This window comes from Kogia breviceps, chromosome 2 (genome assembly GCF_026419965.1).
Source record: "Kogia breviceps isolate mKogBre1 chromosome 2, mKogBre1 haplotype 1, whole genome shotgun sequence".
NCBI classification, from domain to species: domain Eukaryota; kingdom Metazoa; phylum Chordata; class Mammalia; order Artiodactyla; family Physeteridae; genus Kogia; species Kogia breviceps.
In genome coordinates, this window is record NC_081311.1 from 70,139,688 (window position 1) to 70,163,962 (window position 24,275).

Genomic DNA, 24,275 nt, shown 5'->3' on the forward strand with positions numbered 1-24,275 from the left:
CATCAACTAATATTGATCCATTAATATGAGCTATCCATTTATTTAGATTTTTTTAATCTTTCAATAACATTTTATAACTTTATGGGTTTTTTCCCAGTGTTACAGTCTGTCTTTTAACAGAAAAATGTAATCTGTTTACATTTATTGTCTCTATTGATATTTTTGAACCCATTTCTACTATCTTTTTTTGTCCATATGTCTCCCACACCTTGTCCCCTTTATTTTGGTCTTTTATATCCCTTTAGCCTCTTTTTTTTCTCTGTTGGTGTGGAGACTATAGATTATATTTATACCCTTTTAAATTACTGTATCTCTGCACATGATAGAGACCATTCCATTCTCTCCTAACCTTTACTGAGAGTGAAGGGAAAAAGAGTAAAACTAGACAAAAAGGTGAGGAAAGCATAAAAGAGAGGACAAGAGCCAGTGCTGACATACTTTGAAGTGGGTGATCAAAACTGAATTCTTCAAAGGAAGAAACTGAATGCTTTCCTTCCTCATGCAGTTCCTCCTCTCATCACATATTTAGATAGGCAGTGCCATTTTTAGGTTACAGGTTATATGATTTTTAGCATTTCCTTTATACTTCTCAGTCATTCAAGGTAATCAAGGTCTCTTTTTATTAGTTTATAACTATTACTCTTAAAATGGTTTACCAGCTATGTTGAACTCATCTTAATTTTAGGTGAGTTATTTTAGTTAAAGCACTATAAGAATTTGTCACCAGCAAACATTTAAGGTAATTGGGTACAGAGTTACTGGAAGACAGTACATTTAATTTCTTTTAAAAAATTATTTATTTATTTTTGAGGTACAGTTGAGGATAATATATAAGATTCAGGTGTACAACAGAGATTTATGGTTTTCAAAGGTTATACCACATTCACAATTATAAAATATTGGCTATATTCTCTGTTGTACAATATATCCTTGCACTTTACTTATTTTATACATAGTTTGTATCTCTTAATCCCCTACCCATGGACAATACAGTTTATTTCTTAAACTTAGAGAAGACCGATTGAAATAAAGTAGTATTTGCATCACATTTATTTACCATATAAAACAAGATGTAGAGTTTAGAAGTTCCTAAAAAATATTTAATCATAACAATGCATAAACTTTGTGGGGGGGGCAAAGTTTATTTCTAACTTGCATATTTGAAACTTTTACTTCACAAGAAGAGCAGATATCCTTTCACAATATCTTTACACAAAGCTTTCAGACCACGTTCCTCATATAGTTTTATTTAACACTTTAATATTTTTAGATTGTTTAAGATTTATACACTAGCAAGTCTTTTTTACATGGACCAAGAGGTATCTTTAGAGAACACTTTGTCCTATACATTCATGATCCATTAAACACCTTAAAACCATTATCATTTATATTGGCAAAATTAGCCTAGGTTTACAAAGTGAAAACTGAAAGGCCCCATATTTCAGAAAATCAGAAATAGAAACTAAGGCTGATGAAAATTAATGATTAAAAAAATATAATGCAAATAAACAAACATCAAATGAACAACTGGGAAGTTTGTTCAGCAATAGTGAGATTGGTCACAGTTCCCATAGAAAACACAGGCACAAAGCAGTGAAGAACTGATCATGGCCGTAATGACGCCCATCAGGCAAATATCACTAAGTTTGTTCTATTCCCACATTCTTTAGTCAGCACTCATGGGTATCTACTGCTCATTGTTCTTGAGGGACTCTCAAATGTTAAAGAAAAAAAATCAGTTGATCCATTTTTAATGTTTTATAGTTCTCAGCGTGTAAGTCTTTCACCTCCTTGGTCAGGTTTATTCCTAGGTCTTAATTTTTTTTCGTGCGATTTTAAAAGGTACTGTTTTTTTTACATTCCCTTTCTGACATTTCATTGTTAGTACAACAAAATGCAACCTATTTCTGAATGTTAATCTTGTATCCTACTACTTTGAATTCACTTATTAGATTTAATAGTTTTTGTGAGGAGTCCTTTTGTGTGGGTTTTCTATACATAGTATCATGTCATCTGCATATAGAGACAATTTTACCCCTTCCCTTCCAATTAAAAAAAAAAAAAAAAACACAACATTTGGGCTTCCCTGGTGGCGCAGTGGTTGAGAGTCCGCCTGCCGATGCAGGGGACATGGGTTCGTGCCCCGGTCCGGGAAGATCCACATGCCGCAGAGCGGCTGGGCCCGTGAGCCATGGCCGCTGAGCCTGCGCTCCACAACGGGAGAGGCCACAGCCGTGAAAGGCCCGCGTACCGCAAAGAAAGAAAAAAAGAAAACAGAAAAAACCATTTATTTATTTGGCTGCACCGGGTCTTAGTTGCGGCATGATGGATCTAGTTCCCTGACCAGGGATGGAACCTGGGCCCCCTGCATTGGGAGCATGGAGCCTTAACCACCGGACCACCAGGGAAATCCCTTTTGTTTTTCTAGTCTGACTGCTGTGGCTAGGACTTCCAACACTAGGTTGAATCGAAGTGGCGAGAGCGGGCATCCTTGTCTTGTTTCAGATTTTAGTGGGAAGGCTTTCAGCTTCTCACCATTAAGTATTATACTGGCTGTGGGTTTGTCATAAATGGCTTTCATTATGTTGAGATATGTTCTCTCTTATACCCACTTTGGTAAGAGTTTTTATCATGAATGGATGCTGAATTTTGTCAAGTGCTTTTTCTGCATCTGTTGAGATGATCATATGGTTTTTGACTTTCCTTTTGTTAATGTGGTGTATTACATTGATTGATTTGCATATGTTGAACCATCCTTGTGAACTTGGGATGAATCCCACTTGGTCATGGTATGTATTCTTTTTTATGTGTTATCGGATTCAGTTTGCTAATACTTTCTTGAGGATTTCTGAATCTATATTCATCAAGGATATTGGTCTGTAATTTTATTTTTTGGTGGTATTTTTGGTTTTGGTATCAGTGTGATGGTGTCTTCACCATCACATAAAGTGATAAAGTCAGTTTATCCACTTCACAGTTTTGGTGAAAGCGCATTCCAAATTTGGGGAGCCATTAAGAATGATCACACTTTATGGCTTCCCTGGTGGCGCAGTGGTTGAAAGTCCGCCTGCCGATGCAGGGGACACGGGTTCGTGCCCCAGTCCGGGAAGATCCCACATGCCGCGGAGCGGCTGGGCCCGTGAGCCATGGCCGCTGAGCCTGCGCGTCCGGAGCCTGTGCTCCGCAACGGGAGAGGCCACAACTCTTTCCGCAACGGGAGAGGCCCGCGTACCGCAAAAAAAAAAAAAAAAAGAATGATCACACTTTGACAATGAAAAACTGTCACATTAGTAGAAGCTTTAGCATATAATTTATTCAGTGCTGTACATAATCACGCCTTTTTTAAAACGCCAAACAATGCTGTTTATTAATTATTCTTGATATTGTAATACAAGGTTAATGTATTCATTTAAATATCTAAGTAGTTTTATTAAATACAAAATGCTTCACAGTACTTCATCTACGACTCTCCACAGGAAGCATACAAGTAATATAATCAAGATCTTTAACTAGCTTTCTACTCTCCCTTTCATGCCTCCAGTGACGGAGAACACACTGCTCTCATGAGACTGTCAGTCTCAGTGTTGAACAACTCCAGGTGTTAGTAAGTTTTCCCTAACACTGAATAAAATTATCTTCCCTATAACATCTACCTATTGCTCTAGCCTTGCATTTCACAGTTAAGATAGAAAAATCATTATTCCTTCTCCCATGTGACAACTCAAATTATATTAAGACAGCTATTTTGTTAGTTTTTTTCCCTACTTTTCTAATCCAATCCCTCAAATTATTCCTTGCCATATACTAGTTTTCCTCAAGATATATAAAAGGGATTGTTGGGTTCCCCCCCCCAAAAGATATGGTGACCTTATTTGGAGATTGGGTCTTTACAGAGGTAATCTAGTTAAAATGAGATAATTAGGGTGAGCTCTAATCCAGTATGACTTGTATCCTTATAAAATTGGGAAATTTGGACACAGAGACAGGCACAAAGGGAGACTGCCAGGTGAAGATGAAAGTGGAGATCAGGGTGATGATTTACAAGCCAAGGAACAATGAAGGCCAAAAAAACACCAGACTAGGAGAGAGGCATGCAACAAATTCTCCCTCACAGACTGCAGAAGGAAGAGCCCTGTTGACACAATAATTTTCTTTTGTTTAAGCTATCCAGTTGGTGGTACTGTGTTCTATCAGCCCTAGAAAACTAATACATTACTCAGAAATGTGACATGACAAAAGGTTAAGGAAATTTTCCACAGCCAAATTGCTTGGTTTTATTTATGGGTGAGAATAATTCTTTCCTAAAATGGACATACCATTATTGAAAATATTAATGCTCTCAGCAATGATATATTTGAATACATTCTGAAATTATACTCTGAATTTCTGGCCAATACAAGTCTATTATGTTTAGATTTTTCCTATGACTTTCATTTTCACGATTTTTCTTTGGTAGCTCTGCTTTTGCAGAGTTGATGACACTGTTAATAGTAAAGAAAGCAACATACTGGTAACCTTTGGCTCTGTATTCAAATTCTAATCTAGGACCAGGAAAACTGTAACATGTAAACCACATTTCATTCATAAATTTAGAAAAGGACTGTAAGAGTGATATGCAGAATGTGTGATTATAAAAATTATTTTCAAAGTGTACTGTAACAGAGATTTTCATCAATGTGGGGAAATTCTCTGTAAATACTGAAATAGAAATTAATTTTGAAATAAGTAATAAAAAATTATGGCAGCGATCAGCAACAGTACTTTATATAGAAAATTCTTAAGCGATAGATGTCCTAAGACGCTGATGAATTTCCATATATTATTATGGCCTATAATTTCTCCCATAGAAGCAGCAAAGAGTAAACAACAAAGCCATTTTCAGATGGGGATGCTGAGCAGACTGTATCTGGTGGAGGACCACTCCAAGAGAGCCAGGCAACACCTGGCAACACTTTTGGCTCTTAAACCTGTGCGGGTACTACTGGCATCTTGTGAAGATCTTGTGAAGAGAGGCCAGGGATGCTGCTAAACCGTCTACAATGCACAGGATAGCCCCCACAAGAAAGAATTATCCAGTCTGAAGTGTCGATATGTCAGAAACCCTGACATATTTAAAGGATCTTCAAATGAAATAAAAAATACCTTGAATATCGATATGAATAGCTGTATAATATTCTAACATTAGCTAGTCTGCTCTTCAAATAATCTTTAGCCATGGTTAAATAATTTCATTCCAATGAATGGACCATTCATTGGAATTTCATTCCAACTGCTACTGCTGGCTCTGTCCACAGTATCTTAGTGAGTATGCCATCTCACCAGAGTTTTAGTCATAGTGGTCTCTGTAATTCCAACATGACTGAAGCTGGTAAATTTACTTCAGTAATACAGGTAAATATGCTTAAACCCTTAACAGACAGTTTTGTAAAAATAAAGACACATATAACAATAATTTTTATCTTTAACCTTTCATTTAACTTCAAAAAATGCTATGAAAGGGGTAGTTTAGGGCAAATACATAATCAATGACATAGAAATAAGCTCATGTTCTGCTAACAGAGACTCAGCAGTAATCTTTTTCCATGTGATGACCAAAACAGTAATATCGTATTTATTTAAGACATTTAAGTTACCCACTTATGCTATTATTATTGTAATGTACTGTTTAAACACTTAAATCTATACTGAAAAAAGAGAATATAAAAATCTCTACCCTAAAAGGGTTAAAAAATCTAAAAAAAAGAAATAGCTAATATAGCAGCAGTGACAAAAAATGGACAAAAGCAAATTGTTTCTGAAATGAAGGCTAATAAAGGAATCTTGTTGGAAGTTCTGGCCTATGCAAGGAAAACAAGACCCAATAGTTTAGGATGTGTTTTTTTGTCTTAATGAAGCAAAAATGACCTCTTTCAGGATATTCACAACAAATTACATGTTTAAGATTTTTAACTTCTCCAATTTCCTTGAAAAAAATCATTGCTCCTATTTTCCTTATTTCCCATGGTCTAATAGCAGTAAGTATCCTATTCTTAGACACAACTCATGAACATTTACATGATGGAGCTCATCAAAACTGGTAAATAGAGGTATTTTTCGGGCATCCCTGGTGGCGCAGCGGTTGAGAGTCCGCCTGCCGACGCAGGGGACACGGGTTCGTGCCCCGTTCTGGGAGGATCCCACATGCCGCGGAGCGGCTGTGCCCGTGAGCCATGGCCGCTGAGCCGGCGCGTCCGGAGCCTGTGCTCCGCAACGGGAGAGGCCACAGCAGTGAGAGGCCCACGTACCACAAAAAAAAAAAAAAAAAAAAACAACAACAAAAAAACAACTGGTAAATAAAGTTAAAATCTACCTTAACCTAATTGAAAGAAACTATTTTAGCCATCATTGAGATTTTACAACCATTTAAAAATATTTAAAGCACATATGAAGAAAAATATCACTAGTAAATTGTGACTGCACTCAAAGTTCCCAAGGATTTAAAAATTACTCAAGCTCTTTTCATTAATCCTGTCATAATCTTAACCAACACATACACGAGGGGTAGAAACAGGTTGCTTTTGTAACAGTACATTTCAGAGATGATGCTGGTTTGGACTAAGGTAATGTAAGTAAAGGTGGTGAGAACTGGGTGGATGCTGGGCATATTTTGAAGGTAGAGTCAACAAGAATTACGGTAGTATTTAATGCAGGGAACAAGAGAAAAAGAAGAATCAAGGATGATGCCAAGGTTTTTGGCTTGAAGGACTGAGTTGTCATTAATTGAGCTGGGGCAGGCTGCCAAAGTCAGATCAAAAAGGAAATTCAGGAGTTCAGTTGTGGATATCTTAAGTTCAAGATGACTTCTAGATGTTTCCAAGTAGAGTTAAGTAAGCATTTAAACATGTATATGATCATGTTGCAGATATAAATTAGCAGAGTCCTTATAGGTGGGTAGTTAGAAGAGAAAAAAGGTTTAAGAACTGAGTCCCTGGACACATCAACTTTAGTAATTCAGGGCATGTGGAGGAGTGTGGCAAGGGAGACTGGGCAGGGAGTGGCCAGTGAGTTATGAAGAAAACAAAAAAAGCAAGGTTTCTGGGAATCCAAGTGAAGAAAGTACTACAAGGAGAGAATGAGCAATTGTATCAAAAGCTGCTGCTAAGTCAGATGAGGACCAGTTTGGCCATGTGGAGGCCACTGCTGACCTAAGGAAGGGTAATTTTAGTGGAGTGGTTGGTGGCAAAGCCTAAACGGTAGGGGTTCGAGAGTGACCCAAAGGAGAGGAAGTGGAGAAAGTGTATATAGACTATTCCTTTGAGGAGTTTTTTGCTTTAAAGAGAGGGAGAGAAATCGGTAAATGAGATGAAAAGTATAGTAGGCTGAAAGACATGTTTTTCTTGTTTTTTGTTTTTTTTAAGATGGGAGCAATAATAGCATGTTTGCATGCTGACAATAAAGATCTAGCAGAGAGGGAAAACAGATGAAGTTGGAAAGAAAGGGGATAACTGCTGGAGTATGGTTTTTTAGGTATGTTAATTTAGACTCTAAAGATACCCAGTAACTATAATGGAAGAGGATCAATTAAAGAAATAAGACTGAGGTTTTACTAGTACTGCCAGATAATAAAATTATGGTAAAAGGAAAATTAAAATGTGTTTAAGATGTAAAAAGGGAAATGGAGATGTACGGAATTTAAAAGGAATTCTCCAAATTTATCTAATTCTATATGAGAAGGTAGTGCTAATCAAATATCTGGAGTAAATACTTTATAATTAGAGGTGAAAAAGAAATCACAAAGTAAAAAATGAACAAGTTGAACTGTGAACTGCATTTAAACTATAAAGTCTATATAAGTAAAAGTAAAATATCTAAAGAGAGAGAAGTACGGTTAGATTGAGAAACATACTTGCATCAAATAGGATTTAAGGTTAATTTCTTATTATGTAAGGAGCTCAGACAAACAAGTAAATTATCAGCTAACCAAGAGATAAATGGGTAAAGTGCATAAAGATTATTTGCACAGTATGTGATATAATTAATAAATATTAGAACAAATATTAAACCTTGAAAATAAGAAACAAAATGCAAAAGAAAACAGTGAGATCTGTTATATTCATTAGGAAAGTATAAAAAAAATTAAAGCCTCCTAGTCTGGCTACACTGTCATAAAGACAGTACTCATACATTGTTGGTGGCAGTGAAAAATACTAATATCCTTCTGGACAGCAATTTGGAAATTGGTATCAATGGTCATAAAAATATTTATAGCCTTTGACTCAGAAATACTCCTCTTGGATATTATCCTAAGGAAATACTAAAAAGTATATATAAATGATGTCCACTGCAGCACTATAATTACATTGTAGCATTACCTATGATTACTGGATATTAGAAATGATCTAAAAGGAAAATTAAAAAATAGAAGAATGGCTATGAAAATTATGAATACTGGCCTGATCAAATAGAAGATATAAGATTTCAGAGCAACGTAGAAGATGCTTACCATATAACAATTAATGGCAGTGTAAAAAATATTTTACCATACTCTTAATTACAAGTATGTCACCTACACAGAGACAGAAAGAAAAATGTAAATTGAAAATAGTTTAAACATTCAGTATGCTGGGACTATAGTGAAATACATTCTTCCTTGTTCTAGTAACAACTGCTAACAGTTACTGAATACTTACCATCTACCTGATGATGGAGAATGGACATCATAGTATGTGAGCACATTTAATCTTATGGGGTAGGTTACAGCCAATACTAAATGGCAGAGCTGATATTTGAATTCAGGCAATCAGTCTTTAGTCCTGATCTTCACCACGATCTATGTTGTATACACAAATTAAGAAAAGGTAGAAAAATGGGGTTTCCCTCAACCTCTAAGAATCATGTTTTAAAAGGTAAGGTTATGGGTATCACATATAATACCATTTGGTAGTCTCAGATTACTATCCCTTAATAATTGCTAATTAACCTTTCCATTTTGCCTGTAAAATTACGGTAAGTTGATTTTAAACAGACTGGAAAAAAAACGAAAATCCTCTCATAGCATCACAGAATGCTACAGCTGTACAAAAGAGTTTGGAGGATCTTCACTGGCAGTCCGGTGGTTAAGACTTGGCCTTCCGATGCAGGGATGAGGGTTCAATCTCAGCCAAAAAACCAAAACATAAAACATAATATTGTAACAAATTCAATAAAAACTTTAAAAATTGTCCACGTCAAAAAAATCTTAAAAAGAAAAAGATTTTGGAGATTACCAACTCCCTCTACCTCTACTGAGTAAGAAACGGAGGTCTACCATCAGTGACAGGTTGACTCAAGGTCATTCAGCTGGTTAATACAACCAAAGCCAGTTCTAAATTCCAGGTTCCCAGTGATAACAATAATGAGAATCATAGTCCAATGATACTTCTTGCTATACCATCTTACTCCTCTCCCTTGTTAAAAAAAAAAAAAAAAAATCTATGTAAATATTACGTTTTAAGTGCACAACAAATGCTAAGCACCACATTTGGTGTGTTTTAAACTAAGTTAATCTTTACAACAGTTTTAAGGAGGTAACTATTATAACCATTTTAAGACAAGAACAATGAAGCTCAGGTTTAGAATGTTGCCCAGGACCATGCAGCTATTAACTGGCATTCAGGTCTGATTACCAAGTCACTGCTCTTCCCAGAAATGGTCTGCCACAGGGCTTGGGGAGAAAGTGCTCATGCACACAGGGAGCTCTGCCTAAAGAGGGTCCTTATGTTCCCTGCACATGCCACCAGAGGTTCATGTTGAGAGAACTGTCTGATCTTTCTTCAGGCTCAGGACTAGCTGGCTGCTTCAGTAGATTAGAAAGAATGTAGTAAATCTATCTACTGGTGTGAAAAAGGTTTCCAAATTTGTGTAAACCCTGGGGGTTGATCCTTTGTGCTGTTATGTGTGATCAAGGGAGTAGAAAACATTCAGTGCTTAGAGAGTAGGGGCAAAATATAATGATGCTTATATTCCCTGACAAGTGTGCTTTTTTAATATGCTAATTGTTCAAGGGCTCATGAAATACATTTCCAGACACCTGATAAATACATTCCCATGACCTTTTCTCCCTCACTATTTTGCACCCTTTCCTTTGCCTCACACTTTCAATTCTGTAGGTTCTAGCATTGCGGGCTTTAATCCTCTCTCTCCAGTCAGGGAACCCCTTAAGTGGTCTCCTTATCTTCAGAGTCTCTCCATTCACAACCATCTCACACAGGGAGAGAATCTTCTAAAGCAAGGCCATTGCTGCCTAATAATAGCTATCAATTCTTCATGAAATTCCTTGAAAACAGGCCTCAGCCTACCTTTCCAGCTTTCTCTCTCCTCAGTCTCTTTAAGTCCTAGGTAACTAATCTGGGCTTTCCCTCCTCTGTTCTTTGGCTCACAGTGATCCCTTTATCTGGAATCCTCTCCTTTTTCATCTCTGGCTGTCGAATTTCGGTCTGTCCTTTAAGGCCCATCTCAAATGTAATCTCCCTTGCTTTTTCTGATTCTCCAACCAGATATATTCCCTTCCTTGTCTAAACTCTATAGCTCTGGGTGTAACTCTTAGAAGACTTGACCTGTACTGCAGGTATCGGTGTATTCCAACTTGCAGTTCCATTAAGATCAGTTATGTGTTAATAACCTTTGTGTTCTAGATAGCATCTAGAAAATGGAAACTAAAAGTGCTTCACAATTTTCTGTCAGTTAAAGAACTGGTTAAAGGAACCCAGAGAATTAAAAAAAAAATGTCTTAATGGGATACTTGATTTCCTAGGTGCTGACACAACAAATGATAGACATCTAGGTCGGGAAACGTATGTCTGTGTGATGAAAATGTAGACTCAAAGAGGTCCCCAAAAGGCTAAAAAAAAAAAAAAAATCTTAAGACATCTTTGCTATGCTTTCATTTCTTGAGTTTCAGTTTTGTACAGATGAACACGGGACACTCTGAAGCTTTAAAGCTAAAAACTATACCGAGGAAGAAAAAACTGATTAAGACAATCAAATGACACATTTTGAATACTACTGTATATCAGGTTAAACAGGGCTACTAAGCAATTAATTCACTTCTAAAAAACACAAAACAACAAAAAAACCCAACAGAAAAATTAGCTCCTTTTCCCCATTGAGAAATTAAAAATCTGGTAATGTACTTTTCCCACATTATAAAGCTAATCAGAGAAGCCTACCACCTCATAACAACATTTCAGAAAGGTACAGAAATAATACTACCCCTACAGAGATCATGATTAATGAATCCACGGGCCCCTGGCTGTAACTACGTCATTGTTTACTTCGTGACTTTTGTTTTCGCGGAGGGGGTTAAGTCAGGGAGGACGGGAGGAAATTAAATTGTAGCCCAACAAATACCTTTACAGAGTAAACACCACAACTCAACTAATTTTTTTCTTATGGGCCTGTAGCACTTGTTGGCAAAAACACAATGAACCGATAACTTGAACAAAGGCAACAGGCACCTGCAGCCTCTCAATCCCTTCGCAAATATTTCCACTAAGGGCCAAATTCTGGGATCTGGACGAACAGGAGAGTGTTACCATTCAATAATGAGCTCCTTTCTCTATAAGCTGTAAACCTCGAGGCAACTGAGACCCTTCCCAAGGATCTGAGCTGGGAGCGGTCTCGGATTTTTAGACAATTCTCTCCTCCTACCACACGTGATCAGCCACCCTGGGAGACCCGCAACGCACGATACAAAGGCTCGGCGCTGCCACGGCATCCTCAGGAGGATCGCGGAGCCTCCCGCACTCAGTTTCTGAGGAGTTGTGTAGGGCGCCGCCGCCAGGCGCGCCGCTCCCGGGCCCGCAGGGCGGTGCCGCGCAGCGCGGGGAGCGGGAGCGGGGAGCGCGCGCCGCCTGCCCTGCGCGCCTGCCCACCCAGCGCCGGGGAGCAGGGCAGACGAGCCGCACGCAGCCCGGCCGCGCTGCAGCCGCCAGGCCCTCGGCCGACGCAGGGAGCCCCGCAGCGACGTGGACTAGGGTGAGGAGGCCGAGGGCTCCCAGACCCCGGACAGGCCCGAGGCCGGGCCAGCCCACCTCGCCCAGGCCCCGGCCTTGCCTTCTCCTCCTGGCTGCTAGCCCCCCCACCCTTCCCCCGGGACTCGCGTGGGGGGTTCGGGGGCGCCGTGAGCGGCACTTACACCACGGCTCTGGAGATGATCCAGGACACCATCTTCCCGGGGGCTTGGACCCCACCTCGGGGGCGCGTGGGCGCCGAGCGTGGCGGACCAGGCCGCCAACGGCAGGCCGCGCGCTCGCCGGCTCCTCGCGCTCCCCGGGGCCGCGCTGGCGCCCTCGGGAGCTGGGCCCCGTGTCTGCGCGCGGCGGCCCGAGCTGCGCTGCGGTCGGTCCCCCGCCCGTCCCCGCCCGCCGGCGGAGCCGCCGCCGAGCCAGCCAGCCCCGCCCCTGCGCTCCGCTGATAGGCGGCGGCGGCGGCGCGTTGGCCGAGGCCGGTTCTGGGTTGCCGGGCTCTGGGGGGTGGGCTGGTGGGACCCCGGCTCGCGCCGGATGGTGTTGTGGCTCGGATATCTGGGCTCTCACTTCCCTCTTCATGCTCCTTCTGTCCCTGGGAAGTCCACCTGGCGTGGCGGGGTGGGGGAGGCGGAGGCTGAGAAAGGGGACGTGTGGATAGGGGTTGTCAGTGCCTGTGTGAAAAACAAAATAGTAGCAGGAACTCTGTGTCCGATAGAATCCTCTAGACCAGGCCCTAGATTCTGGAGAGGAGAGATTTTGAGATGTGTTTAGCCACATTCGGTGTTCTCACTGTTGACTGAGGCCCTGGACGGACGTCCAGGTACCGCATTTTAAGGCAAACGTCGGGAGGATCTTTGCACAGGCCTGTGTGTACCAGGAGTCTTCTGGTGCGTGGTGCAGTGCAGGGAGGAGCAGAAGGAGGAAAGCATTGGATTTCAAGTTTGCAGGAGTGGGTGTATACATAGCACTGTTCTGGGCCTCTTAAGGCAACTTTCCATCACAACATCTGCAAAGCCTGTTTTACAAACACACCTCTGACCTGCTAGATATTCAAAGTAAAAGTTGGGCCTAGGATTCCTGACCTGTCATGCTATTTACAGCTGTCTGATTTTGGGGAAGTTGGATTACTGCTTACACCTTACAGCTCTTTCAGGTATCATAATTTCAGGAGACAGCATTTAAACTCTAATTTTTTTTGGTGGCAGTACCAAGTCGAGACAGTGATCTTAAAGTTTAATTCTCATCTTTTTTTTTTCCTGTTAAGATGATAATAAAAGATAATTCTAGTATTCAGATGGTACGAAGAATAAAGGATGAAATGGGCACTTCAAGCCTTTAATTGAAAGTTGAAAGCCCCAGGAAGTATAACAGCTTATTTTGTGACCATACTGTAATTTATTCTTTTTGTTCCTCAGTTTCCCCATAGTAAAAAGAGGCTGATAATGCTACAGCTTACCTCTTGCCTTCCAGGGGTGACATAAAGCATGCTAAATACATGTTTAGAAAGTTCTACCACTTGCTTGGGAGAAAATCAAAAGCAAATATAAGATTGTCTTGAATTCTTTTAAGGTCCCAGATTCAATACATTTAATAATATTTTCATTATTTAAGGAATGAAATCAGAAACTGCTTTCTACTCTTGGGTTAGGTTCTTTTTGCTTATTTACCCATATTTAGAAAGTATATTTTAATTTCAGGGATTTCACTAATGAAAATTTGCATTTGTTCGGAATCTTATTTTTGGCCATTATTCAACATTATTTGGGGATCATGTGTGCCACATAAGCACCAGTTTTCTGGAAAATCCTCTTGCCCAGTAAAACTCAAAATTACTTGAATGGCATTCAGATTCCTCCATGAACAGGTCCTGAAATGTTTTTTACAGCCTTAATTTTTACTGCCTTCCCAGCTTCTAAAGTACCCTTTCCCTACCGTTTTTCTCTGAACCAAGCTGTATTTTCACCCTCAGTGCCTATGCCTGGACTTCATTTTTTCTTTAATGATTTGCGTCCCATTCTCTACCTGTCAGAGTCGTTTTCAGTGTGCTCTGCCATGAAGATGTCCTTGATTTTCATAGTTATTCATAATTTTCTCTAGGCCCCCATAATTTATTACTTGAATATCTATTTGATACCTGTGTCATTCTGCTTTATATAATGGTTATGTTTTACCTATGCCTAATTACTGGATGGTAAAATGTTTAAGGACAGGTATGGTATATTAGTTATTTGTGTTTTCCTAGTGTCTAGAATAGGGTAATTGCCCAGTAAAAGTTCAAATAATGTGTTTTAGTACAGTCACTCTCTTAAGTATGAAAACTTTATGAAATTTCAGCCTTGAACAGTGGAAGTCTCTTAAAGATGTCTTTCTTGCCTTCTTATTTTGGAGGGGTCATCATTCTGAATATTATTTCACTGCATCATAATACACTAATGCTTTCAGGGGTTGTTGAGATATATAGGACTGCTGACTGCTCTCTGAAATGTCTCTAGGCTGCTGTGTGTTAAATTTCATCCTGTGTGCTTATTATATCTTCAACCTCCTCCACATTCATATCAGTTTTTGCTGCTCTCAATCTGCAACAGCCCCCTTCTTCACATCTCAATATGCCGTGTGTTGGAAACCACCTACCCTGTGCTACAGACAATTTGTGGAGTCAACCTCTTACAACTCAGAGCCTAGGTAGTGTTTATTCCCGTTTTTGTACGCTGGAAACTGAGGTTTAGAGAGCTCACTGAATGACCAAATAACGCATAGGTGATACAACTGGAACTCTAATCCACGCTTCCGAAGCGCTCTTTACATTATACTGTGATAGTAGAATTGTGTTTAAGGCAGTGGGTCCAGATAAGGGTTCCCTCTAGGGGGAAGTTGGAAGGCATTTTGGCGGGGGTTGTTGGAGTGATTGGGGCTAACCACTAGCATTTGATGGGTGGTGGCCTGGGATGATATATATATATATACACACTGTAAATGCATGGGCTGTCCTGGACAAAGAATTTTCCCATGTCCTGCAAGGTTTAGGAATATCCTGCCTGACATTTGTGTTATATGTGTACTTATATGAACCTGGAACCTCCATTTTACATATAAACCGTGGTTTTAACTGAGACTGAATTTTCCAGTGTCTGTTTCCATGCAACTGTTGTGTGAAAGAAAGATTTGTTTCGTTCACAACTTAATCAAGAGTTGTTTACAGTTTTGGAAAATTTCATCACAAACTACTTTGCATTCATAGCTGTCATGGTTAGCTACTAACCATGTATGTCTTCTAGTATGTCTTCTAGTTCAGTTTTGCTTCAAGATTAATATATTGAAATACATATTATCTTATTTTAAATGATTTTCATTTCGCTTTTCCATTCATATTTTATTTGAGATACGTGGGTTTGTTTGAAGTATGTAGGGAGATTGTTTTTAATTTCATTTCAGGGTGATAAAGCAGAAGATGGAAAATATTTTATGAAAGGGGGCCATCAAGCCTGATATGGTTGAGAACTCTTAGCCTAAACAAAGAGTAACTTTATCTGAGGAGAAGTCTCCCATGGGAAGTACCCAGATTTTAGTAGTGGGTGTATAGTTGAGATTTAGGAGTAGGTGGCCATTGGGTAAGTGCTTCATGGTGTAAGACAAGGCTCTGGAGACGGTGGGAGAAAAGGAAATACATTACCTGCTGCCTTTTAAAGTGTGGTCTCTTTTGGTGTACTTGAGATCATTTCTTGTTTACAAGATGGAAAATTGTTTCTTTAAATCCTAAACTTAATTGATTTTTAAAAAACATATATTACTAGTATTCATTTGAGCACTTCCTTCATTGTATTCTACAAAGACTTTTCTTTGGGTATTGAGTTTAATCATGGTGGGATGCAGCATATTTAGGGCAAAGGACATCAGGAGACCTATTTTAATTGCCAGTAATGTGATGTGTGGCAGGTCGATCTGTTTCCTGTTAAATGGGGATGATAATGTTATGATGATCAAATGCAAGGGGTTTTAAAAACTAAGGGTAATTAGACTGTTAAAAAGAATTGGTTTCTCTTCTGCATGTTCACTTAGAGTTCCTGGGAGATATGTGGAATATGTGTCTTCTACATGTTAAAGGAGTTTATTTATTAGGGAAAAAAAGAGAGTGGGAAAGTATCTAGGAGAGCAGAGAGTGAGAGAATTACAGGGTACAGAGATAGTATCTAATCTATATAATTAATGAGTATGCTATTGAAACTAAATACTAGGTTACATTCACGTTTCTGTTGGAGGAGTATTTACAAGTGCTTGAAAATATTTTTATTTACAGAAGGCTAAAATGACTAAATGAGTCTACCTTTCATAGTTGTTTAGAAAATAGTGTGAGGGAGAGGATCTTAAAGAGAATGACTTAAAAGACAAAACCTGTTGTTTTTCCATCTGCTGCCAGATGAATGTTTTTTGTCTTACCCAGGTTTTTTTATGGTATTATGGTTACAACAGAGGTCAAATTTAGCAGATGACATTGAAATCAAATTATAAAGAAATAATATTGAAAATAAAGTAATTGGATTGCATTAGAATAGAAAGATTAGATTCTTTTTTTTTAAAACATCTTTGTTGGAGTATAATTGCTTTACAATGGTGTGTTAGTTTCTGTTTTATAACAAAGTGAATCAGCTATACATATGCATATATCCCCATATCTCCTCCCTCTTGCGTCTCCCTCCCACCCTCCCTATCCCACCCTCTAGGTGGTCACAAAGCACCCAGCTGATCTCCCTGTGCTATGAGGCTGCTTCCCACTAGCTGTCGATTTTACATTTAGTAGTATATGTAAGTCCATGCCACTCTCTTACTTTGTCCCAACCTACCCTTCCCCCTCCCTGTGTCCTCAAGTCCATTCTCTACCTCTGGGTCTTTATTCCTGTCCTGCCCCTAGGTGAAAGATTAGATTGTGAATTAAGTATTTGATAGTTACTAGCTAACATTTCATGAAGAAAGCAAAATATGTCTGTGATGGCTGTATTTAGGGAACACATATCTGAGGTTCTTATACATTTGAGGTAGCAGCTTTGCTTAAAATGATTAAGGATTTAGACATATTTGAGGCACTTTTACTATTCATTTAAATCATAGTTCCCAGTTTTGAAATCAAGGTAGATCTGTTATTTTGGGAATTGTTCAGGTGCACATGGGGGTTGTTATGATGTCATTTACAGAGAGCTGAAATATTTGATAATTCTGTTATGTCTAGTAAGCAGAACTTTAAACAATTTTTGTTGATGTTTTTGAGTGGTAGTTGAAAGCACCCAGAATATAATTCAAAAGGGTGAACAATGAAAAGTTAGTCTGTTATTCTTCTTTTATCACCTGTCTCCAGCTATCCAGTTCCTGTAGAGGCGTATCTCTGTTGCTAGGTTTTGTTTTGTTTCGTTTTGTTTTTTGGCCTAGAGTAAAGTCTAGAAAGAGACCCAATTGTATATAGGTATTTAGTCTAAGATAAAGGTAGAATATTACATCAGTTGGGACATGATGGATTTATTTAGTAAATGATTTTATGACAGCCAGCTAGCCATTTAATAAAATCTGAAGAAAAAGTAGTTCTTGATGGATAAGAACTGTAAATGTAAAAACTAAAAGTACCATGAAAGTATAAAAAGAAAACATGTGAAGGTAATAAAATCATTATAATAATGGAAAGGCCTCTCAAAGCATGCCATAAAATCAGAAACCAAAAAGGCAAATTTCATAGACTTGATTGCATAAGAATTTAAAACCCCTGTGCCTTCAAAAAACAATATAAATAAGATTTCAAGACAAATGACAAATTGGGGAAGAACATTCGTAAAACCCAACAAAGGTTAATATTCTTAATATACAAAGCACTCATTAAAAAAAGCATTAATTAAAAATGTGTCTCAAAACTCAGAATCTCCGGTTTCCAGTCTGGCATGTAAGAAGCAGCTTAGGAGTTGCCACTCTAACAACAAGTAAAAAGCTGAACAAACTAAAAAATCAACAATTCTTCTTAGATGCTTCAGAGAAGTAAGGTCATAGGTCATAGGATAAACTGCTGTCTCCCAAATTACAGAAACAGGCAGATACGGAGAATCACAACTCAGTGGAGTGGAAACCTCTGCAAGAACCAGTGCCAGGGTAGGAAAACCTAAACTGTAATTGAATCTGGAGGCTCAGTGTGGACAACTCCTAGAGTTAAAAACTGCAAGAGAATCCAGTCATAGGAGCTCTACCCGACCTTCACAGTTAGTATTGAAGAAAAATTCCCCCTGCTGGAAGCAGGGGAACGGAAAAGAAACCATTTTGAAATATACCAGTGCATTTTGCTCTTCTTAACAAAATATGCCCTCCGGAGAAACTATTTCACCAGAGCCTAACCTAACTGGGGGAAGGGAAATACCCCACACCAGCCAGCTCTAGCCTTCCATGGGAGGAAGGGAAAAACCTAATTTGAGCCCCTCTAGCCATACACGTGGGGGAAGGGAAATACATAACTCCTGCCCCCTCTAGCCATCCTGTCCCATCTAAGGGAAGTGGAGACTGAGAAGCATTGGTGAAGTTTACAGTCCAGAGGTTTAGGGTCACTGGAAGACTGAGACCTAATCATAGGACTATGGAATGCTCCCCCTTCCCCACCATACCACTACTTTACCACAGTTCCTTTTACCCAGTGCTTCATGTCTGCCTTTCAACCAAAAATTGCAAGGCATCTAAAAGGCAAAAAAGCCGTTTGAAGCGACTGAACAGTCATCAGAACCAGAGTCAGATTGGAAGGAATGTTGGAATTATCAGACCAGGAATTTAAAGAAGAACTAGAATTAACATACTAAGGGTTTTAATGGGGAAACTAGACAACATGCAAGCATAGATGGACAGCGTAAGCAGAGAGGTAGAAATTCTAAGAAAGGATAAAAAAGGAATGTCTCTTCTCACCATTGCTTTTCAGCATCATACTGGAAGTCCAACTTAATGCAATAAGATAAGAAAAGGGAAAAAAATTATACTGAATGGGAAGAAATAAAACTGTCTTTGTTTGCAGTGTTATTTCTACATGATTGTGTAATAAAACATCAGAAGTAATTGACAAAAAGATTCTTGGATTATAAGTGATTATAGCAAAGTTGTAGGATACAAGGTTAATATAAAAAAGTTAATTGCTTTCCTATACTCTATCTGTGAACATGTAGAATTTGAAATTGAAAGCACAATATCATTTGCTTTAGTGTCCCTCCAGATGAAAAACTTAGGTATAAACCTAACAAAATTAAGATATATTTGAGGAAAACGATACAACTCTGATTAATTCCCTGGCGGTCCAGTGTTTAGGACTCTGCACTTCTGCTGCTGGGGGCCCGGGTTCGATCCCTGGTCAGGGAACTAAGATCCTGCAAGCCACACAGGGTGGCAAAAAAACAAAAACAAAACCCCAAAACTCTGAACGAAATCAAAGACTAAATAAGTGGAGAGATATTCCACGCTCATGGTTAGGAAGACTCAATACTGTCAAGATGTCAGTTCTTCCCAACTTGATCTGTAGGTTCAGTGTAATCCAAATCAAAATTCCAGCAGGTAATTTTATAGATATTGACAAACTGAGTCTAAAGTTTGTATGCTGAGGCAAAAGACTCAATAGTCAACTCAGTATTGAAGAAAAATAAAGTTAGAACTGACACTACCCGACTTCAAGACTTGCTATAACGCTACATTTATCAAGACAGTATGGTATTGGTGAAAGAATAGACAAGTACATCAGTGGAATAGAATAGAGAGCTCAGAAATAAAAGCATATAAATATAGTCAACTGAACTTTGACACAAAGAAGCAAAGGGAATACATTGGAACAGAGATATTCTTGTCAACGAATAGTGCTGGTACAACTGGACATCCACATGCACAGATGAATCTAGACATAGACCTTATGGCCTTCCATAAAAATTAACTAAAAGTGTATCATAGACCTAAATGTAAAATGCAAAACTCTGAAACTTCTAGAAGATAACATAGGGGAAAACTTAAGTGGCCTTGAATATGGCAATGATGTTTTTAGGTGTAACACCAAAGGCATTATCCATGAAATAAGTAATTGATAAGCTGGACTTCATTAAAATTAAAAGCTTTGCAGATGAATAGGCAGAGGACAGAGGATTTTTAGGGCAGTGAAACTATTCTGTATGTTGTTACAGTGGTATAAATATGTCATTATACTTTTGTCCAAATCTATACAATATACAATAGAGTGAATTCTAACGTAATCTGTGGACTTTGGATGATAATGATAACATCAGTGTAGGTTCATCAGTTCTAACAAATGTAACGCTCTGGTGGGGATGTTAATAGTGGGAAGGTTGTATGTGTGTGGGGACAGAAGGTATATGGGAACTCTTTGTCCTTTCCCCTCAATTTTTGTGAACCGAAAACTGCTCTAGAAAATGAAGCTTATTAATGAAAAATAAATCTTGGTAGAAAAAAATGCACAAATATCAACACATAATTTATAAAAGTGGTGCAAATGGCCAGGACAAACGGTAATCCTAACTGATTTATGAATACACATGGTCCAAGTTCAGAACTGGGTCTTGTTCAAGAAGCATAGCTCAACCCCAAAAGTTATTAAAAAGGAGTTACATTTTTTCTTCAAAGAGCATTAAAGGGAATTTAATTCATAAACCAGATTATTCTTGCAAGGTCTTTTCTCCTCCCCATTTCTCTTACTGCCCTGGGGCTTCTTACAGGTCACACTCTAAAGGTTTTTCCTCAGATCCTAGCTAACAAGATCACTTCCCCCCAACATTTCTTACTTGTTGCCTTTATTATGTTGGTCAACTTAGTATCAGCAAGTCATTCCTTTTTAAGAAAGAGGGAAGTGGAAGGAGGAGGGCTGTGGACATTCACATGTTAATCAAATTTTCCATGTCATACTAAGAAAATGTTTTCAGTTTCACTGATTATTAGGAAAATCCAGATAAAAATTTTCTTTCTTATTGCCAAATTATCAAGTGTCAGAGTATTATTGCTTAACTGTTGGTGAGAGTGTGTGGTACTCCTAAGTCCCTATTGAAATTTTTTTGGGAGAAATAGTACATGTTTATATGTATGTTATATTTACATATTTATAGGTGACAAGCCTTTGATTAAGTCCCCCGTCTAAGAATTTATCCCGGGCCTTTTAGTTCAGTCCGTGTGAGTATGGGCCCATCAAGTATGTGTTTAGAAGGTTTATTTTCATCCTCTTTCTGTTACATTTTCAAAAGTGACTCCAATCTATATATCTCAAAATTGTTTGTGCAGCCTGTGTTCAAAACCTGTGATGGTTCTTAAAAGAATAGATTCCAATTTCTATTCCAGACCAACTAAATCAGTATCTCTGAGTATGGCCTAGGGATCTTTTTAAACAAGCTCAACATAATTAGATATAAGATTAACTGTATGGGGCTTCCCTGGTGGTGCAGTGGTTGAGAATCCGCCTGCCGATGCAGGAGACACGGGTTCGTGCCCTGGTCCGGGAAGATCCCACATGCCGCGGAGCAACTAAGCCCGTGAGCCATGGCCGCAGAGCCTGTGCGTCCGGAGCCTGTGCTCCGCAACGGGAGAGGCCACAACAGTGAGAGGCCCGCATACCGCAAAAAAAAAAAAAAAAAAAAAAAAAGATTAACTGTATGGTTAAATAATTAGAGCCATTCTTTCGGGTTCTCAAGTTTGTGAACTTATCCTCTGATCAAGCTCCAATCCCATCCACCCTAACCCTGGAAGGACTTGAGTGGAATACTTGTCAATCCTTAATTCTTTCAATTTCAGTTCTCCTTACCTCTCCTTACCTTACCTTGAAATTCCTTTATATAATTTACCACCCTCCTTTTTTCAAAAAAATTATTTTATTCCTGATTCTAAGAAATCATGTACCCCTTGCTAAAAATCGCTGGAAGAGGCTCTTCATCTTTCACAACTCCTTCCAGATACTCTGTGGTCTTTCTTCTTTCTCTCCTTCCCTAACACCTTCCCTTCTTTACTGCATCCTATTTTTGAGGCTTATCCTGTTGTTACTTGTGACTGCAGTTCATAGATTTCCACCACTATGTAATATCCATCATATGTAGTATATACAATATATTTTTCATTCCAAATAAGGATATTTTGGATGTTTGAAAAATTTTTTTTGCTCCAGCTGCTTATGTTAAGGTTTATGTAAGGTGTGTGATATGTAAAACATTGCATTTAAAGCATAATAAATATATTTTAAAAATTGTAGATATGTGTATGATTGTCATCCTTCCTACTAGGTTTTAAGCTTCTTGAAAGCAGGAATTGTGTCTAACACATCTCATCGTGCATTACCAACCTTACATATAATAATAAATATTTGCTTAATTGAGTTGAATTTTGTTCTTTACTGTTCTTGCAGCACCCTCTTGAAAACCCAGTTTTCTATAAGCCTCAAATTTCACGTGAGAACTATTGATAATTAAAATACTTAGCCATGTTGTAATACGTGAAAATTGCGTTAAAAATTTCAGCAACTTGATAAAAATAAATATGAATTGTCAGGATAATAAATGTCAAGAATTCTTAGTTCTTATTTGACAGTTTTAAATTGGTACATTCTTGAAGTCTTTTAAAGTATTAAGCTATCACTTTAGTTTCTCTTTCTAGAGATGGAAATAATAACCTCTAGTTAATTGCTTAATATTTAACTAGCGTTTACAAGCAGCTTTCATTTCTCCGGTCTAGAATAATAGGAATAATGTAGTTAAAAATTCTAACAGAAAAAGAGAAAACTGGTTATATTTTTAAACATTAAGGAATATTTAGCTTTATGATTAATTTTATCATAGGACTTGTACCGTTTTAATTTTTATTTTGGAGCACAGTTGATTAACAATGTTGTGTTAGTTTCAGGTGTACAGCAATGGCCTTGTACTATTATATTTTTAAAAAACTGTTGCTAATAGGGTCATATTGGTACTATGTTGAGAAGTTTCTTGAAGGCAGCGCTGTCATGATTTTTATTCACCTGTCCTGGGCCTGGCACATTGGCTTCAGTTCACGATAAGCACTGTACCAAGGAACCTGGTTTTATGATCCCAGCTCTAGCTCCTTAAATGATTAGACCTGAGCAAGTCAGTTTAATTCGCTGGACTTCTGTTTCCTCATCTGCAAAATAAAGGTAAAACTTCAGACTGCTTGTTGTTGTTGTTGTTGTTTTTAAAACATCTTTATTGGAGTATAATTGCTTTACAATGGTGTGTTAGTTTCTGCTTTATAACAAAGTGAATCAGCTATACATATACATATATCTCCATATCTCTTCCCTCTTGCGTCTCCCTCCCACCCTCCCTATCCCGTCCCTCTAGGTGGACACAAAACACAGAGCTGATCTGCCTGTGCTATGTGGCTGCTTCCCACTAGCTAGCTGTTTTACATTTGGTAGTGTATATATGTCAATTCCACTCTCTCACTTTATCCCAGTTTACCCTTCCCCCTCCCCGTGTCCTCAATTCCATTCTCTACGTCTGTGTCTTTATTCCTGTCCTGCCCCTAGGTTCTTCAGAACCTTTATTTTTTTTTTTTAGATTCCATATATATGTGTTAGCATATGGTATTTGTTTTTCTCTTTCTGCTGACCTACTTCACTCTGTGTGACAGACTCTAGGTCCATCCACCTCACTACAAATAACTCAATTTTGTTTCTTTTTATGGCTGAGTAACATTCCATTGTATATATGTGCCACATCTTCTTTATCCATTCTTCTGTCGATGGACACTTAGGTTGCTTCCATGTCCTGGCTAGTGTTATGGTCAGAAAAGATACTTGATACGATTTCAATTTTCTTAAATTTACCAAGGCTTGATTTGTGACTCAAGATATGGTCTGTCATGGAGAATGTTCCATGAGCACTTGAGAAGAAAGTGTATTCTGTTGTTTTTGGATGGAATGTCCTGTAAATATCAATTAAGTCCATCTTGTTTAATGTATCATTTAAAGCTTGTGTTTCCTTATTTATTTTCATTTTGGATGATCTGTCCATTGGTGAAAGTGGAGTGTTAAAGTCTCCTACTATGATTGTGTTACTGTTGAATTCCCTTTTTATGGCTGTTAGCATTTGCCTTATGTATTGAGGTGCTCCTATGTTGGGTGCATAAATATTTACAATTGTTATATCTTCTTGCATTGATCCCTTGATCATTATGTAGTGTCCTTCTTTGTCTCTTATAATAGTCTTTATTTTAAAGTCTATTTTGTCTGATATGAGAATTGCTACTCCAGCTTTCTTTTGATTTCCATTTGCATGGAATATCTTTTTCAAT

The 24,275-nt window shown here is 38.4% G+C and overlaps 2 protein-coding genes across 7 annotated transcripts in view; one reads left to right on the top strand and one right to left on the bottom strand.

The window, feature by feature from the left end:
* The window catches only part of REEP3 (receptor accessory protein 3), a 98,805-nt gene extending 86,457 nt beyond the window's left edge, over positions 1 to 12,348 (bottom strand). The window contains exon 1 of one of the 4 annotated variants that reach the window (XM_067025538.1): positions 12,155 to 12,348. Coding sequence is in view for 2 of the 4 variants with exons in the window: in XM_067025537.1 (XP_066881638.1) it covers positions 12,155 to 12,186 (32 nt within the window). In the remaining 2 variants the exon portion in view is untranslated. The remainder of the gene's footprint in view (positions 1 to 12,154) is intronic. The other 3 variants (XM_067025537.1, XM_059055383.2, XM_059055387.2) reach the window with 3 other exon arrangements.
* The window catches only part of JMJD1C (jumonji domain containing 1C), a 315,663-nt gene continuing 303,251 nt past the window's right edge, over positions 11,864 to 24,275 (top strand). Inside the window, exon 1 of one of the 3 annotated variants that reach the window (XM_059055378.2) lies at positions 11,864 to 11,994. The gene's annotated coding sequence lies outside the window, so the exon portion shown is untranslated. The remainder of the gene's footprint in view (positions 11,995 to 24,275) is intronic. The other 2 variants (XM_067025528.1, XM_067025530.1) reach the window with 2 other exon arrangements.